The sequence below is a fragment of the Lepidochelys olivacea genome (assembly GCF_965140295.1).
Source record: "Lepidochelys olivacea isolate rLepOli2 genome assembly, chromosome: 3".
Taxonomy (NCBI): Eukaryota; Metazoa; Chordata; order Testudines; family Cheloniidae; genus Lepidochelys; species Lepidochelys olivacea.
In genome coordinates, this window is record NC_140413.1 from 146,214,064 (window position 1) to 146,230,743 (window position 16,680).

Genomic DNA, 16,680 nt, shown 5'->3' on the forward strand with positions numbered 1-16,680 from the left:
TCTGTGGTTTAGAGCATGACTGAACTATGCCTCATTTTCAAGGGAAGGTACCCTCATTTTAGATCCAGATATAACTACCATATGTCCCAGCACACACATGGGATTCTCACTGTTATTATTGTAAATGACACATTAGAAATGATATATCATGAAACAGAGGTTTAAAAAAAAGTCATGTCATTAAAGAAAGGGATCCCATGTCATTCATTTAGAGCTTCTTGCATTAGTACTTCACTTGTTCCCCTTATTTAGATATTGACGTGTTTAGTGAAATGATTTTTGGACATTATCATGGAATCAAGGAGAACTGAGGGAATTAGGGGGTTCATTACATTTGATGCAAATTTTGCCCTACGAGAACTTGAAATTCTTTGGATGTCAGTTTGTCATGTGGGTTATATTTTAGAATTAAACTGAGCTATTTACAGGACTGTTTTCCATTTCATTAAAAGGCTCCTAGGCCGTACAGTTCTGAATCTTATATATTCTTTTCTTTTGCAGAAGGCAAACCAAAGAAAGGTGTGACATACCCATCAACTCTTGAATATTCTTCCTCAAAAAGCTCACCTGCTAAAGCAGGCAAGTAATTACAGTTGATGTTCCGTCATATTTTATACATATGTTCCATATATATATATATATGTATGTATGTATATTACATGAGGGCATGGTATAAGGTTTTTATTGGTATGAGTCAGAAATAATGCATCATCACTTGGTATTAACTCCCAAATTGGTGTTAATACTTTATACAAAACCATCACATGCTCTTCTCTAATATATGTGGCAACAATGCCAGAATTCTAGAACATTGTTATTTATTGCTATCTTTCCCCACAGACCTCTTTCCCCCAGTGTTGTTTCTTGCTTTAAGTCAAAGAATATGATTCTGTACCACTTGCATGAATGAGTTTTGGATTCCACCTGTGGTTAGGGGGTATATATTTCCCTTTTTGTCTGATGATATTTACTCATCCCTCTTTGGGTGATCAACTGCATGGATAATAATACATAAAAACCACAATAAGTATGTCAACTGACAACAGCCCCAGCCCTTTCAAAGAACTGCCAGCCTAGTGCAGTAATGGGCACCTTCCCTATGGACACCTTTCTAACCTGCACTCTATTCTACGTCCCTGGTATAAAATCAGTTGAAATCAATGGACAGCCTCCCATCAACTTCAATGAGCTTTGGATCGGGTCTTATACCAGTTAATCTCTGGTATATTGACTATTGTTAATGTCTTTGTCACTAAAATGCAGTAGATATCTGCATCAGTGTAATGCACATAGGAGCCACTGGGGTTGTAATAGAGGGCAGATCTATTGTTGATAAGCATATAAAAACAGTACTGAATGGCCCCAGCCCTAATCAGACATCCTATTTGGCCATCACATGTGATTGACTGTGTGAGATGATGCCCTGGGTATACCCCTACCACTTTCTTATAGTGCGATGCACTTTTCTGTTAGTGATTCACAGCCTGCCAGTGTGATTTCTGAACCTTGATGAGGTTACCCACTACTATTTAGCAGTGCTACCATGTGGCTATTTTGTGGCTTCTCAATGAGTTCACGTGTTTATCGACAGGTGGATTCTGGACACGCTCATGCTGGACAAATGTTTGTAGCTACTAACGTTACCCAATTGCACATTATTGCATGAAAGTAAAATATGGGGGTTGTTATCCTCAAAGTCATGGGCTGGTTTTTTTTGCACAATTACATAGTGACACTTGCATATTCTAGTTGCTTGTATTGCAAATATATAGCTCAAAATCCACGCACTTGACTCATCAAAGCCCTTCAGCATGTGCTGAATTAAGTCAATCAGATCTATATACATGCTGAAGGGCTTTGCTGAATCAGGGTATTGGACAACCCTTCCATACTTGGGGTTAATGAAATTTAGGATGAAATGACCTGTGACTGCATTTTAATTAATAACTGAAATATAACATACAAACTAGTACTAACCAGCAACTCTACACACATTAAAGCTTTGGTCCTACTTTAAGTGGATGCAACTACTCATACGATCAAAGGCAAGCACATTCAAAAGTGTTTGCAGGAGCACGGTTTAAATGACTTTCAATAGCAATCAGGAGTCAGAAAAATCCCTTGCAGTTTGTGATCTTTCTGAGGGCATCAAGTTACTTGGAAGCAGAATCAACATAATGGTTTGTAAATTATCTGAATTTTGCTGTATTATTAGCCAAACCTCACATTTTTTGGTTCAGTTCAAAAGTCCCAGTGAAGCCCATAGGAGTTTTGTCAGAGTAAACGACTGCAGAATTTGGTGGGATAAGACTTGCATCAAGGAAGTAATAGTGTACTCCTATTCCAAAGTATACCATAGTCTAGAGCAGTGGTTCTCAACCAGGGGTACACAGAGGTCTTTCAGGGGTTACATCAACTCATCTAGATCAGTGTTTCGCAATGTGGGGGCTGTGAGCATCAGGGGGACACAAGCGCAGGGCTGGAGTTAGGGAGTGGCAAGCAGGGCAAATGCCTGGAGCCCCACACCACAGTGGGCCCCACAAAGCGAAGTTACATGCCTCAGCCCTGGGCAGCAGGGCTCGGGCTTCAGATTCCTGAAAAGGATATAGTAGTCTGGAAAGGTTGAGAACCACTGGTCTAGAGATACTAATTTATTTGTCCCTAGACAATCTAGTGATTGAGGCTCAGTAAATGGGAGAAACAAAATGGTTTTCTTTCTCCGAATGCTACATTTTGAAAGGTGCTTGTGTAGAGGCACTCACCTCTCGAGTGCCTCTTCGCTGTGGGTGCAGTTGCACAGTCCTTTGCTCACCCCGTTGCCTCCTGCAGGCTGCCAGCTGACCTTGTTGGGTCTTCACTGCCTTGGACACAAAGTCTACATGGAAGAGTCTAATTAATAAACCGTCTATTTGCTAGGGTCTTCAGCCCCAGTTCTGGGCCCTTCAAATTCAGCTGTTTTTTCAACCTCCCAAACAAGCTCCAGCCCTTGTTGGGGGTTTGACCTGTGGCCAGCCAGGGAGCACAGACCTACCCACAACCAACAGGTCACCCCTCAAGGTACTTTGGCCAGAGAGGAGCCCCCCCTCTGGTCCAAGCCAGGAACTGATCTGCTAAGGACAGATTTCTCCGTCTATCTGGACCAGCATGACCCTGATTGGCTGTTAATAGCCCCTCAAGCCTTTGGAAGACCAGGTCTATAGTTTCCAAAATGGCCACTCCAGAAAGTCCTCTCTAGACAAATTCGGAAGACCAACCTTCTTTGTTATTTTCCTCTCAGCTTGCTGCTTCTTGGGGCAGGGTGTAGTAGAGCAGCTAGACCCCCCAGCAGACAGCTTCATAGGCCAAACACACCCCTTCATAGTGCTTTATTTTCTTTCATACAGAACCTAAAAAGTCGGCACAAGATATAAAGGCTACCAAGAATACAGACATCTCTAATGCATCAGAAAAATCACCTGAACAAGGTATGGGCTGTGGATCACAGCAAATCCTTAGACATGAATTAGCCCTTCAGTCTAAAAAGTCTGCAGTGGGTTACAAAAAGTAATTTGAATTTGTAATGTATACCAGTCTACCTCTCCTGCAGCCTCTATTCTGGATTCGCATAGCAAGAGAATGAGCCTCTGCTTCTGCAAACCATCACCAAAGAGCATGCCAAGATAAGGGAGGAGAGGGGAATGAGGATGCAAGGGCACCATCACAACCTAAGCTTTGCATGTAACATGGTATTGCTCTACTGCAGTGCAATATTAAGGCCTTCACTGTGGCTTTCAGCCACTCCTTTGCACTGGCAGGAGGTGGGCAGGAGCATTAGTGGCTGAACAGCGATTCTCAGAAGTACTGTAGCTCAGGTAGGCATAATGCTTCCAGGTCCACTGGATACGAACTCACAGCAGTGTCCACCACTACCCTCTTGCAGGGTGCAATGTGTTCTCCCCTTGGCCTGCACAGCAGGACAGACAGACCCATGTTTCCATCATCAGCACAATCCTTCCTCGTCCCCACAGGGGTTTCTAATATTGTTGCCATCTTCAGATTTCCCTGGTTCTTGCATGCTGTGGGTACAAAGATCAAGAATATGCCTTTTCCCTGGCACCTGGGTACAAAGTTAGATGGGAGGACTTGTTGTGCGTGCTACCTTTTTCCCTTTAGCACATCTGTGCATGACAAGGCACAATTCAGCTCTAAGGAAATTGTTTCTGTTAATTTTTCCAATTCATCTGTTTTGGTTTTTTTTAGCTCTCTTTGTTACCCCTTTAAAACTGTCTGAGGTTTGAATTTTTAACTGGCTAGCAGCAGGTAGTAATTAATCCAGCAGACAGTATAAGGGATGATGCTTTCCAACAGGAGAACACTAGGCTGTGCTGAGGTAGCCATGAACGGATTGAATAATGATACACAGCCCTGCTTTAATTCCCATAATTTCGTAGGCCTTCCTTGAGGCTGTGAGCTAAGTAGAGAGGAACTGGATTGAGGGCAGTGGTGTGAAATGTTTGTTTCTATGGCAGTTTTTGTAGATAGACTGAGAGGGCAGATTTAAGGGAAAGCTGATAAATTATATATAAAAACACATAAAATAATTTCATATAGCGATATTTAGGAGGCACATCTGGCAGCTAGAAAATTTAGAAGCATCTCATTTTCCCCTCCATCATAATAGTGGGTTTCCGCATTTGATGATTTTATAGTACGTCAGGTAAAATGAGTTACATTTACTTGGAGTTTCTAGTTGCCTTATCATGTAGAGAGATATGCCAGTGCAATAGAAATTGACTGCAAAACAGCAGTATCAGGAACATTGTGTTTTTGATATACTTGTCAGATTCATAGATTCTCTTGTGAAAGTGGAGAGACTGTAGGGGAGAATCAAGGGCATGAATGCTCCAGATTAATTCCTTGTTTAGTAACTACTTTCCACAGAATGGTGCAATACTATGTCACATCAAGACATATGCTATATATCCACACATGCTGAAGGCATGAATTGGTTTGGTGCTCATAGACGTTTTCAGGGTTGTGGCCAGAATGAACTTGGGCTACTTTGTTGTTCATTTTAAACAAGTTGACACCATTTATAATGTTTCTACATATGTCATATCTAATTACATGTTTATATATATATACACATATATAACTTTTAAACACACTTATAGCCGATGCACTCCGCAAAGAATATCAGACGTCTCCGGGACCGGTACCAACTACACAAGTTACCACCACAACTCTGAAGCCAACCACAACTCCAGAACCCATCAGCACAACACCAAAGCCAACTACAATCCCTGCAACAACCAGCACTCCAGCTACTGTTACCGCTGCCAAACCTCGACCTGCAGTGCATAGGGTCAGGGATATAGGTCAGTAGAATGAAGGCAGGGATTTGTACCGTCATGTTGACCTTCAATTTTCCTAATAAATAATAATAATAATATTTCAAGAATAGGTGGTCAAAGTCTAATTGGCCCTTGTTTAATAGACCATCAAAATTTATTAAATAATACAATGTAGGAATATGAACAATGTATAAAAGAATCAGCAGAAAGGAGGGGTGAAATTAGTGCGTTAAGAGTGCTGATATGAATTTCTGAGCGGTTACAAAGCCCATCTGGAAGAAAGTATGCTTCATAAACATAAACCCCCATATTATGTAAGTATAGACTGTTATAGGTAAAAGTGGCTACACTCATATTAGTTATCTACAATCTATATATATTCTCAGGAGTAAGACGTGCTACTTATGGATACTACTTCCATATAGATAAAATAGAGACTTACATCTGAATTGCATTGTTCCACCTGAGTTCAGACCCTCCCCTGCCCACAATAAAATCATGATAATTTCAAATATATTATTCAACAAATATTCCTTTGAATGATTTGGCCAGCTGTACAGGTGGGCTGATAATTTAACACAGAGATTTGAGAATTGTTTCACGATAACTTTCAAATGCATTACTCAAAATAGATTTTTTGCAATTACTTTCCTCCCAATCCTACTTTGACCCTAAAAAGGACCCTTAGTGTAAGCAGGGGAATAGTCCCGCTATTGTGGGGAACTTTCCTGGCTTCTACACTACCCCGGTGAAGTGGGCTAGCGAAAGGATCTGAGTCCTCGCTCCCACTTCCTTTACCTAGTGGCCTCCCTGCCCTTGAGGACTCCCCTTCCACTCTCCTGTCTGGCAGAATCCTCATAACCCCAACAAGGCTGGGCCCAGGATTCCTGGGGGGGCTCGATCCCCAACCCTGCTGTGGTCACCTAGGACAGGGGCTACGGTGTCCCCACTCCAGGATACTCTCTCTGCACTGGGCACTTCTCTGACCCACTGACCATTGCATACAAGTTAAAGCAAAGGCAAGTTATTTAATCAACAATCAATTTTAAAAAGAATAAGGAAAAATGGGAAAGGTTAAAGGAAACATCACCCCGCTCTGTGGCAGGGAACATCACAAACAGTGTCTCTGGAACGTCAGGGCAGTTCAGTCTGTTCCTTGTAGGTCCCAGGCCTTCTTCTCAGGCCCTGGCTGTGCTGCAGGGATGCTGTGGGTTGGACACTTGCTCTGGTGGTGGCCTCACGCTCTCAGGCTCTAAGTGGTAGGACCCTTCTTCCCAGTGTCGCCCCCGCCCTGTCAGGGTTACGATCCAAGCCTGGCCTCCAAAGCCTCTTGGCTGAGGTGTCTCCTTGTGCTGGGCCTACTGCCCAGGATCCCCCTCGGTCTCCCCAGCTGCTCACCGCACCCAGCTCCGGACTGCTCCAGCCCCAGCCCCACCACTCTGTCTCTGCACTGCTGCTGCTCTGCCTCCAGCTCCCTGGGCTGCTGCTTTGGCCCCTCTGCCTCTGGCTGCTACAGCTCTGCTCCCAGGACAGGTCTGCTCAGCAGGCTGCTTCTGTGACTCTGCTCCCAGCACTGACCTGCTTCCTGGGCTGCTTTTCTGGCCCCTCTGGCTCTTGTTGCTGCAGCTCTGCTCCCAGGACAGGTTCTGCTCTCTCTGGATCTGGTGCAGCTCTGCTCCCCAGCTCAGCTCGAGCCCCTGCTTTCTCCTTAGCTCGCCCCCACTCTGTCTGACCCAGGCAATTTCAGCTCACAGGGAGGACAGGACCTCTCTGACTCCCTGATTAGCCTGCCCGCTGTCATTCAGGCTGACCTGGAGCACTGGCCTCTCCCCATTGTTCCTGGGGGCTGTCAGTCTCAGGGTCCTGATTCCCCATCGACCCTTCCCCCTCTTTAGTACTGGGAGCTAGCAACTAAAACACCCCCACTGAATGTTAGTCCCCTTACATTAGCAAGAGCTCTCTACTATGGACTTTGCTCACCTGATTTTCCCTGATCCTCCCCCACGCCCACTTTAATTCATTAACAAGCATGTACACTGTTCCTATTGTTTAACACCTTTTAAAGTTAGAAACTGTTTTGTTTCTGCCTAGGTCCTAGCAGCGTCCATCCAGTTTACTCAGCTGTGGCTGCTGCAGCATCAAGTAAGTACAGTGCTGCAGCTCATGGTTGTGAGGAGTGGATAAAGTGCATATTAAAGCAGCAGTGTTGCAGTGTCATTAAGGCTCAGATTTGCAAAACTGGAGTGAAATCCTGGCCCCAAGGAAGCCAATGGCAAAACTCGCATGGACTTCAGAACGACCAGGATTTCAGCCCAGTTTTTAAAGTGGAACTTGAGAAAATCCTACACAAACCTGGGTCAGCATTTACAAACATGGGGGCCTATAATGAATCTTCTAAATCTGTATGTAAACATGAAAATAAACATATAGCCTAATTTGCAGAGATGCTGAGCACCCACAACTCCAGTGGGAGATATTGGTGCTCAGCATCTCCAAAAATGAACCACTGTTACCTAGGTGTCTAACTTGAGACATTTGTTTGCAAGTTTCTGCCTTGGTAAACTATGGGTGCTCAGTCTTCTAACACTTGAATTTTTCCAAGCCCCCTGAGTTACTTGATGCATATTTTCACATTGGCCCCTCTGGTCTTACACTCTCCCCCCTCCCACTGCCAAAAAAAAAAATTTGAATATTGCTCTGACATATGTAATTCAGACTGTGGGATAATTATTTAAACTCGCTCAGTGAGAGCTGAAAGCTTTGAACACTGACCTAAGTTAGGCCAGTGCTGTTTAGAAAACCTCAGACCAAGACTCAGGGTCTGGCATAAATGTGATGTTTTTCCTGGCTTTGCATTAGTGTTATTGATAACAGCATCATGTTTGGTCAAAGTTCCTCCTTCATCTTGATCCAGAAACCTGCTTCCATTCTAGCCCGCAAGCTGTAATACAAATATTTGAAGCAACTTGCAGTATTTAATTACTTAGCTGAGAAGAAAAAGAAACACATTTTCAAATGCTAGCAAGTTTCTCTAGACTGAGGACTGAAATCTGGCTTCTACTCAGTGAAAAGGAACATGCACTCTGCTCAGCGGAAAGAGTGGCAGACATAACAGAACACCTTGGGCTCGGTTCTGCTCAGATACGCAGGTACAACTGTCCCTGAAGCCAATGGAAGTGGTGTCCCTGTATCTGAAACCAAAATTGGGATGTTTTGTCTTGTTAAATAAGCTCCATAGAAATTAAGAGTAGCCATTCAGTATCCTACCACATGGGGGATGCAATGGTTATCTGCTAAGCTAATTCAAGTACTGAGAGCAAAATTCATTAAATTAAGTTGTGAATCCCACTGTATTACCTCATCACTGAGGTTCACCTTGAAAGCATGGAGAAGAAAAAAAATAGCAAGGAGATGAAAGATGTTGATTCCTGGAGGTATTTATTCTAATGTGCAAATGTTCATCTCTAGGGCAGATTGTCATGTGAGGAGTTGTGTTGCAGTGAAAGACTTTTATGGAATTCTGGCTCAGTCTGGCTCTCCATTCTCTTCTACACCAGGGCATCTCTTTTGGGCCATTATAGTTCCACCTTCACTTCACACCTTCATTCCCCCTTTGGGGACCCACAAAATTTGGTGGCCTTGTGCAGTGCCTGTGCGCTCTCTCCAACTGGATTATGCTCCTGCTCTGCATGAAGATGGAAAGAGGGCCATAAATCCAGATACTCAAAAGGTATTTTGGTGTCTAATTCTCATTGATTTCCCCTAAATACCTTTGAGGATCTGGGCTGTAGACTCTTAGGGACAGATTTACAAATGTATTTAATTGTGCTAAAATGCAGATAGGTGCCTAGTGGGATTTTCAAAAGCACCAAACCAAATGTCAGTGGGATTAGGTGTCTAACTCCTTTTAGGAACCTTTATAAATTGCTCTAGGTGCCTGAATTCATCTTTAGATTCCTAAATACCTTTGTAAATCTGTTCCTTTGTGTGCTACTCCCTTTTCTGTTTCATGTTCATGCGGGGCAGGACACAATTTAGGCCACATTTTCTTTAAAAAGGAAGTTAAAAGGCTTTTTGAGATCCCAAATCAGTAAGAGAATGTAGATTAAGGGTGAAATCCTAGCTTCATTGAAAGCAATGGTAGTTTTGTCATGTACTTCAGTGGGGCTGGGATTTAATCCTGAGACTTTAAAATGTAATGTATTCGTGATTTTTATTTGTCTTTGATTAGTCTCCTGATCGCATTTTAGATCCAGGTTTCTTCTTAAATTTCTTGAAGGTTCCTAATGTGAATCTCTTCCCAAAAGAGAAAAAGAGCTATACATGCAGAAAGATTATAAGGGCCCAGGGTGTGGGGCAATACCTCATCATGTGTCAGTGCTGAAGACCATGGAAGATATCCTGCTGACAGGAACACAATTGGGACCAAACACATTAATATGATTTTTAGGACATTGCTAAGCATAGTATTTATACCCCAAATCTGACCTACTGCATCATTGTTATCATCTGGTGAGGATGTCTTCTGGATTCTAAATACTTCATTTTTCTAAAAATCAAACAATTGCCACAAAAAAAATGTTAAAAGCCCCCATTTTTGTTTGATTATCACAGCTTCCCTCTCAGAAGCCTCAGCCTTACATGCATTCAGGGCCCACTTTTAGGATGCAGACTGGAGCTTTTGCGGATGCCCAGCTTCACACCACAATCTGTCTGGTCCAAAATTTAAAAACAGTGGGATCCTGAAGAAACTGAAGAAGGAATCAAACACTCTCTTGTTTGTCCTGGCTAATGGGGACTCGCATCTGACCATCATGGTACGTTGGTAACTTGCTTTCAAAAGGAACCTCTAGAGTAAACTAGCTTGGAACACAGTGTAGTTCAAACGATTACTACAACGGTTGTATCTATAAGAAAAAATGCTTTGCCACTACCAACCACTGGTATTGGGAAAAGTTTACATGATTAAACCAAAGGTGATTTGTGGCTGAGAGTCTCTCAGAAGAAAATACTCCTTGCTGCCCCTAACAGTCCTTGTATTTGTGCTTCCTTCCTTATATTCTTCCTTTTTTGTTTTACCTTGCTTTCCTTGTCAGAAAAATATGAATTAACAAATAAACCTCAATATAAAAGTCCCAAATTTTAAATCTAAACATTGATTGTCTCAGTAGATTACATGGAAACAGGCAAAAAACAGCAGGGATGGGCCTGCTCCACTGCAGGCCCAATCTTTCATATGATTTAAGCACGATAAGTAGGGTTGCCAGGTGTCCGGTTTTCGACCAGAAAGTCCGGTTGAAAAGGGGACCTGGCAGTGTCCGGTCAGATCTACTGACTGGACATCAAAAGCCTGGTTACTGCGGGTGGGTGATGGGGAGAAGGCACTGGGTCATCAACACACGCAAGTCCCTACTCAGCCGGGGCTGCTTCCTGCCTGCATCTCGTGGGCAGGGAGGCTCTGCGACAGGGTCTGCAGCTCAGGAGCAGAGGGAGCCCAGCAGGGGGAGGAGGAAGGGAGGTAGAGAGGCTCCAGCTATGAGGAAGGGGGAGAGCAGTGAATGATGCAGGAGAGAGACATGAGTGGAGGGTGGGGCCTGGAGGAGAAGGTGGAGCTGGGGGCGAAGTTTGGGGGGAAGAGGTGGAGCAGGGAGCGGGGCCTCTGAGGAAGGGGTGTGGTGGAGGGGAGTCTGGTTGTCAGCAATTAGAAAGTTGTCAACCCTAATGAAAGGGCTGCCTAATGTATGAATGTCAGTGCAAGATGCATAATACTTGGTAGGCCTGAAGTAGGCACTATTGGAATGCACCTAATAAATAAATAAATAAGCATACAAATTTAGGTGCTGTAGTAGGTCTTCTTACTCTGTAGATATTTCAGTACATAGGCACAGGGCTGGCTCCAGCGTTTTTGCCCCCCCCCCTCCCCCCAGCGGCAAAAAAAAAAAACACACTTGCCGCCGAACAGGGAGGCCGAATTGCTGCCGAGCACAAAACACACGCTGACGGAGTGGCCGTCGAATTCCCACCCCCACTGAGGGCGGATTGCCAACCCAGAGCCCGACGTCCTGCCGCCCCTTTACATTTGCTGCCCCAGGCTCCTGCTTGGTTCGCTGGTGCCTGGAGCCGGCCCGGCATAGGCCACTAGGTTAGATGAGAATTTTCCAGTAAGGCTACTTTTTACTGATTCACATATTCCGGACAGGCCTTGCATTTGAGTAGGTGTAAGCCTTCATAGAAGCAGTGGAGCAAGATGAGAGCCCACTTGTGTAACAGTACCTACCTACACATTTGTGCTATTGATTAAGAACTCTCACCTGGCACTGGGGGAAAAACCTGGAGTTTATTTTTGGACCTTGGCTCTTTCCCAAGATAATCCTAACCACTTACTCCTCCAGGGCCTGCCTGCTGGCCCAACTGCTGCCGTTCCTGCAGCCACTCCTCTGCTCCTTCTGTACACTGCTCTCAGGTGGCAGTCTCTCTCTCACTCCAGCTCCCGTTGCTGTGTATGGTCTTGCCGTTTTTCCCATTCCGGGTCACAACTTTCCCTGCTGCTCAGCTGTGCTGGCTGGGTTGGCCCATCCATCTCCACCTCTGTGCCCATGGCATATCTATCTTCCTCAGCAGCCACCATGACCGCTGGTTCATGCTCACCATAAGACTTGTCCCGACCACAGACTGGGATCAGTTTCCAGCCATGGGCTCTGACTAGCTCCCTGCACAGAATGCATTTTCCTGATTCTAGGCCTAGATTACAGTGTATTAGCTGTGTTCTGCCCGGTCATATTTAATCAAAGCATCCCAGAGCTGGTCTGCAGTTACACATTTAACATTAATTCCTGACTTTTCCCAAAGCTCCAGTAACTGGGCTTTACTGCCCTCTCTGCAGTTTGCAGTCATAGCACTCAGCTGAACAGGTTCTGCACCTGGTTAACTTTTGATCAGTTTCTTCTGGGGATTCACTTGTCTGACCGGCTGGCATCTGTTTAACACAGACCTCTCCTTCTCATGCCACAGCCTCCTGCTTGTTCAGTGCTCCTTTTCAATAAACACTCACCTTGTAACACACTGCAGTGGTGCAGACTCCCTGGCTTGTCTTATATTTAAAAGAACAACCACCCTTGTAGGCACTGGAGCTGTGATTTCAGATATAAATAGTTTCTGCCCCATTAGTTATTTATTGTCTGGTTATTTCTTTGGGCTTCCCCATCCGCCTATATCCATCTGTTGTCTCTTGTCTCGTATTCAGACTGTAAACTCTTTGGGGCAGGGACCATCTCCATTCTATGTTTCTACAGCACCGAGCATGATGAAGTCCTGATCTTTGGCTGGGGCTGCTAGGTGATGCTGTAATACAAATACTTAATAAGAACAATAAAGATGGGGAAAGAGTTTAAATAAGGGTTATAATGGAAACCAAGTCACAACCATAACTATGAAGTTGTTCCTGCAGCCCTACTGTCCTATACAAGTAACATTTCTAAATGTAAAGTGGCAAATGTTAATTAACCTTCTCAGTAAAAAACAAAACAAAAACCAAGAACTATATATTTTTACTTTGCCCCCACATGAAACAACTTAAATATATGAACAATAAGCACAAGCACATTGTTGCAGTATAAAGAAACTCCATATACACGTCATTAACTCTGACAAGTGCAAAATGAAACTCACTGAAAATCCCAGATAATGACCGTCTTGAACTAACCATAGTCTAAATGACATTTTCCATTTTAATGTCTACTTAGGGCAGATTCAGGCTGCACAAGGAAGAGGCCAGAATCAAGGTATGTCCTTAAACTAATACGGACTTAGTAGATTTTATAATTAAAATTCTATTTAAGTTCTGTGCACTGACCAATAAAATGTTTTCAAAGCATTCAGGGGCACTTCACCCTATGCAAGTAACAGAAATATTCCTCGGGCTAATACAGGTAAAGGCTTTAAGTAACTTTTCAAATTTCTCTTTGTAGCAAATTATACCATTGGCATCTACTGAGAGTTAAATAATACAATATTGTTTCATCTTCTAAGCTTTTTTCCAGCAGTCTGCAATGCTAACAAACATCGCACTGATTATTGCATGGGAATATACTTAATTAACGAGGGCAACTTGTTTGGATAAAGAACAAAGAAATGAAAATAATCTCATAATTGTTCTCTAAATATAATCTCTAACCATTCAAGAAGGGCACATGTGCTATTGCTAAGCAGTCAGGGTTCACGGTCTGTAACCATGTCTCAGATGCCTTTCAATCGGGGGTTCCAGGGCCTAATCCTGAGAGTCACTGAGTGCCCTCAATGTCTAGCAGTCAAGTGAGCTTAGCACTTTTCAGAAGTCATTCTGCACCCTAGATTCAGGGATACAACTTCACTGAGAAGCATCCACCCTCACTAGATCTTAATTTGACCCTTTGTCTCAGTCTTTAAAGGTACTTCTTTGTTCACAGTTACTGTCTTCCTTTTCCATTTGTCTTTAAAAGAAATCAATGAGTATTATTTTCAGTTCCATTGTACACCCTGTAATCACATTCCTCTGTACTAACCAGTTGAAATTGAACCTTGTGTCAAATCACACAGGTATTCAACGCCAAGAGCCTGTCGCAGCCTTCCAGAAACCTGCCGGGTCTCCAGTCCATCTCGGTAAGATCTACTGTTAGAAATTGGCTAAAGTCCCCTCATTTCCTTTCATTTCAAATGTTTGCCCTTCAAGGTAGGTTCATAAGTAACATTTCATGAGATTTTCAGGGTGATCCCATGAGACGTGTAGCAATTTGTCTACTGAACAGCTGTTCCATCATGCCACCATATTTGTGAATGTGAAACAAAGTTAACTAGCTCAGTAACTGATGTGTTCTAGTGTAAAGTTGTGTGAATTAATGTCTCCCATGATGTTGGCAATTTCCTTTGTGAGTGTTCAAACTGTACATCAAAAAGAGCAAGTGTCTGATACTCCTTCCCTTTGCTTCAATCTTCCTCCCCTCCTTTTCCTCTTCCCTAGCTTTTGCCCTGATATGTCCCCCCTCTGTCATACTTATTTGTTCTCTCCATCACATATATTCTCTGCCTTTTGTTTATCCCTTCTTTCCTTTTTGTTCTCCCCAATCCTCTCTCACGCCTGCCAAAATTGGTGTAGGGGAGGTGTGGAGAAAGCCTGGGACCCAGCCCGCACTACCTGCCCCCATGTGCTGCTGGTACAGATGAGCTATTAGGGAGATGTCACTCCCAGCTGGGCCCAGATTCTCGGATTCCATATGGATGTGACACCATGTGTGGGGGAAGGTTGGCTCAAAGGGGCAGAACTAAAATCGGCAGGAGTCATGTCATGGGGACTGAAGGAGCTGCAGGTGTTCCAGTCTGGGAGAACCTGCCCCTAAGGAGGAGGGGGCATGATGCTGAGAATTGTTTGTTGTGAAGAAGGTATTTTATTTCTGCTAATACTTTTGTTCAAACATCCTAATGTTTCTCCAAGGCAGTTACAAAACAGGAGTTCCATATCATGAATGATGATGTTGTTTTAATCACAAGGAAAACAACCAACCCCCCCCCCCCCAAATCAGCCTTTGATTCTTGTTGTATTCCCAAAAAGTCCCCATCTTCATCTTTTTCAACACCAGTTTTGGCATCTCAAAATTGTTGCTTCCAGCCAACTTCAGCACATGATTGAAGGGAAGCTACTGGCCCACTCCATGCTGTCTTGGAATGAAGTTTTGTTTTTTCTTAATCACACAAGGTGAGCACACAGTTCTTGTGGATCAGGATCAGTTCTGCAGTCTTGGCCTGATGCTTGAGGAGTTTTTTGTCATTAGCCCACTCACACTTGTTTAAGCTGACATCCATCCAGATAAATCCATTTTCCTGCCAAGCTTCTTCCTACACTTCTTCCTACACTTCTTCAGGAATTTCATCTCCGCCAAGCAACTGATAATGACCAAACTCTTCTTGTAGTTCTTTACACTCTCAAGAATTTAAACTTGGATTAAAAAAAAAAGCCATAACCCACCATCACCACAAAATTGTTTCTATAGTATTCAAAAACTCAAAAACCCTAATCTTGCTGCAGTCCAAACGTCAACAATCTGAGACTTCACACCCACTTGATCTTTTATGGGTAGGCTGTGTTATATTCACGGAATACACACAGACAATTCAGATGAAAACATCAAGTACTCTTCCTGGAAGGTTGCAATGTAACACTACTTTTATGCTTAGACTCCTGGACAACACACAGTAATTAAACACAGAAAGGGACAAAGCAGGCTGCTCCCTAACTCAAAGAGGCACTACTCACCCCACCTTGTTCTGGGCTAGTTCTTTCCAGACTGATTATCATCATACACTTTCCTACAGAACAACCCGAGCCTGCAGTCAGGACAAGGAAACCCCCATTACCACTCTTAAAGTAACAGCTTGCAATTTCAACAAAGTCCTCAATATACCACAGATTGTTCAGAGCATACTGGACAGTTGTCATGTAATAAATCCTGGCAACTTTCAAGAATTTTAATTTCTGTTTCTCAGGGATGTGAATTTCATCTAGAAATTTCCTTATCGTCCATCTTCTTATAAGCCCAAGGAATAAGACATTATTGTCAACCTGCTCCTCTCTCTGAGATTTAAGGATTGTCCCATTTGCAATCAGCCCACTCAATTTTTGTCATTTATCACTTGTATATATATAAAAAAGAGTGTTTGTAAAGGAAAAGGGAGGGACCACTCCTCGGTAGAAACTTGTTAAAGAATATGAGCACTGAAACACTGCCTGAAGGAGCAGTAGACAGAGCTCAATCATAAGGGTTTGGAATGATCTGTGAGGGTCTTGAAACAAACAATCTGTTTTGTCATCATCTGAGTGGAAGTAGCTCTTAAGTAGGGTATATCCAGAGAAACTCCAGCCGTAGTCCCTTTTTTTCCTTCTTGCATTTCTGCCACATCTCAAGTGCAGGGACAAAAATTTCTTGTGATTCACAACAAAAATACAGACAGTCAGTGGGATGATCTTTACCATGTCAGAATCATTTGAAGCATCTGTGCTACTGAGAAGAACCCATCAGTGGTGAGATTGAACATGCAGAAGAATCAAGGAGCCAGTGCTCCATTCAAAAATACATGAAGGCTGGGTGTGGGCTTGAGCACAAGCATAGCCCTTAACAATGAGATGGTTGTGGAAACAAATATTTTGTTTGTGAGGCTGGTACATTCCCTTGTACCAACCAACTGTCCACTTTTACTTCAGCTCATTTTGTCTGGTCATAGTGAGTGTGGAAGGGCAGGTTAGTTCCATGTGGGATGCAGCTCCAATAAGTTTTAAATTTTAAAACATCTTTTTTTCCTCTGGACATGCACAGCTGAT

General features: G+C 43.4%; 1 protein-coding gene and 1 long non-coding RNA gene across 3 annotated transcripts in view; one reads left to right on the plus strand and one right to left on the minus strand.

Annotated features, from left to right (window-relative positions):
• The window catches only part of LOC311518187, a 109,958-nt gene extending 106,523 nt beyond the window's left edge, over positions 1–3,435 (minus strand). For both annotated transcript variants that reach the window (XR_014710915.1, XR_014710916.1), the window contains exons 1-2: positions 3,255–3,435; positions 2,763–2,875 (exon numbers count right to left, since the gene is read on the minus strand). This is a non-coding gene — a long non-coding RNA (uncharacterized lncRNA). The remainder of the gene's footprint in view (positions 1–2,762; positions 2,876–3,254) is intronic.
• The window catches only part of VIT (vitrin), an 81,069-nt gene that overhangs the window by 33,796 nt on the left and 30,593 nt on the right, over positions 1–16,680 (plus strand). The window contains exons 6-12 of the mRNA XM_084623746.1: positions 502–579; positions 3,384–3,464; positions 5,154–5,357; positions 7,425–7,475; positions 13,076–13,114; positions 13,205–13,261; positions 13,908–13,970. Coding sequence (XP_084479872.1) covers positions 502–579; positions 3,384–3,464; positions 5,154–5,357; positions 7,425–7,475; positions 13,076–13,114; positions 13,205–13,261; positions 13,908–13,970 — 573 coding nt within the window. The remainder of the gene's footprint in view (positions 1–501; positions 580–3,383; positions 3,465–5,153; positions 5,358–7,424; positions 7,476–13,075; positions 13,115–13,204; positions 13,262–13,907; positions 13,971–16,680) is intronic.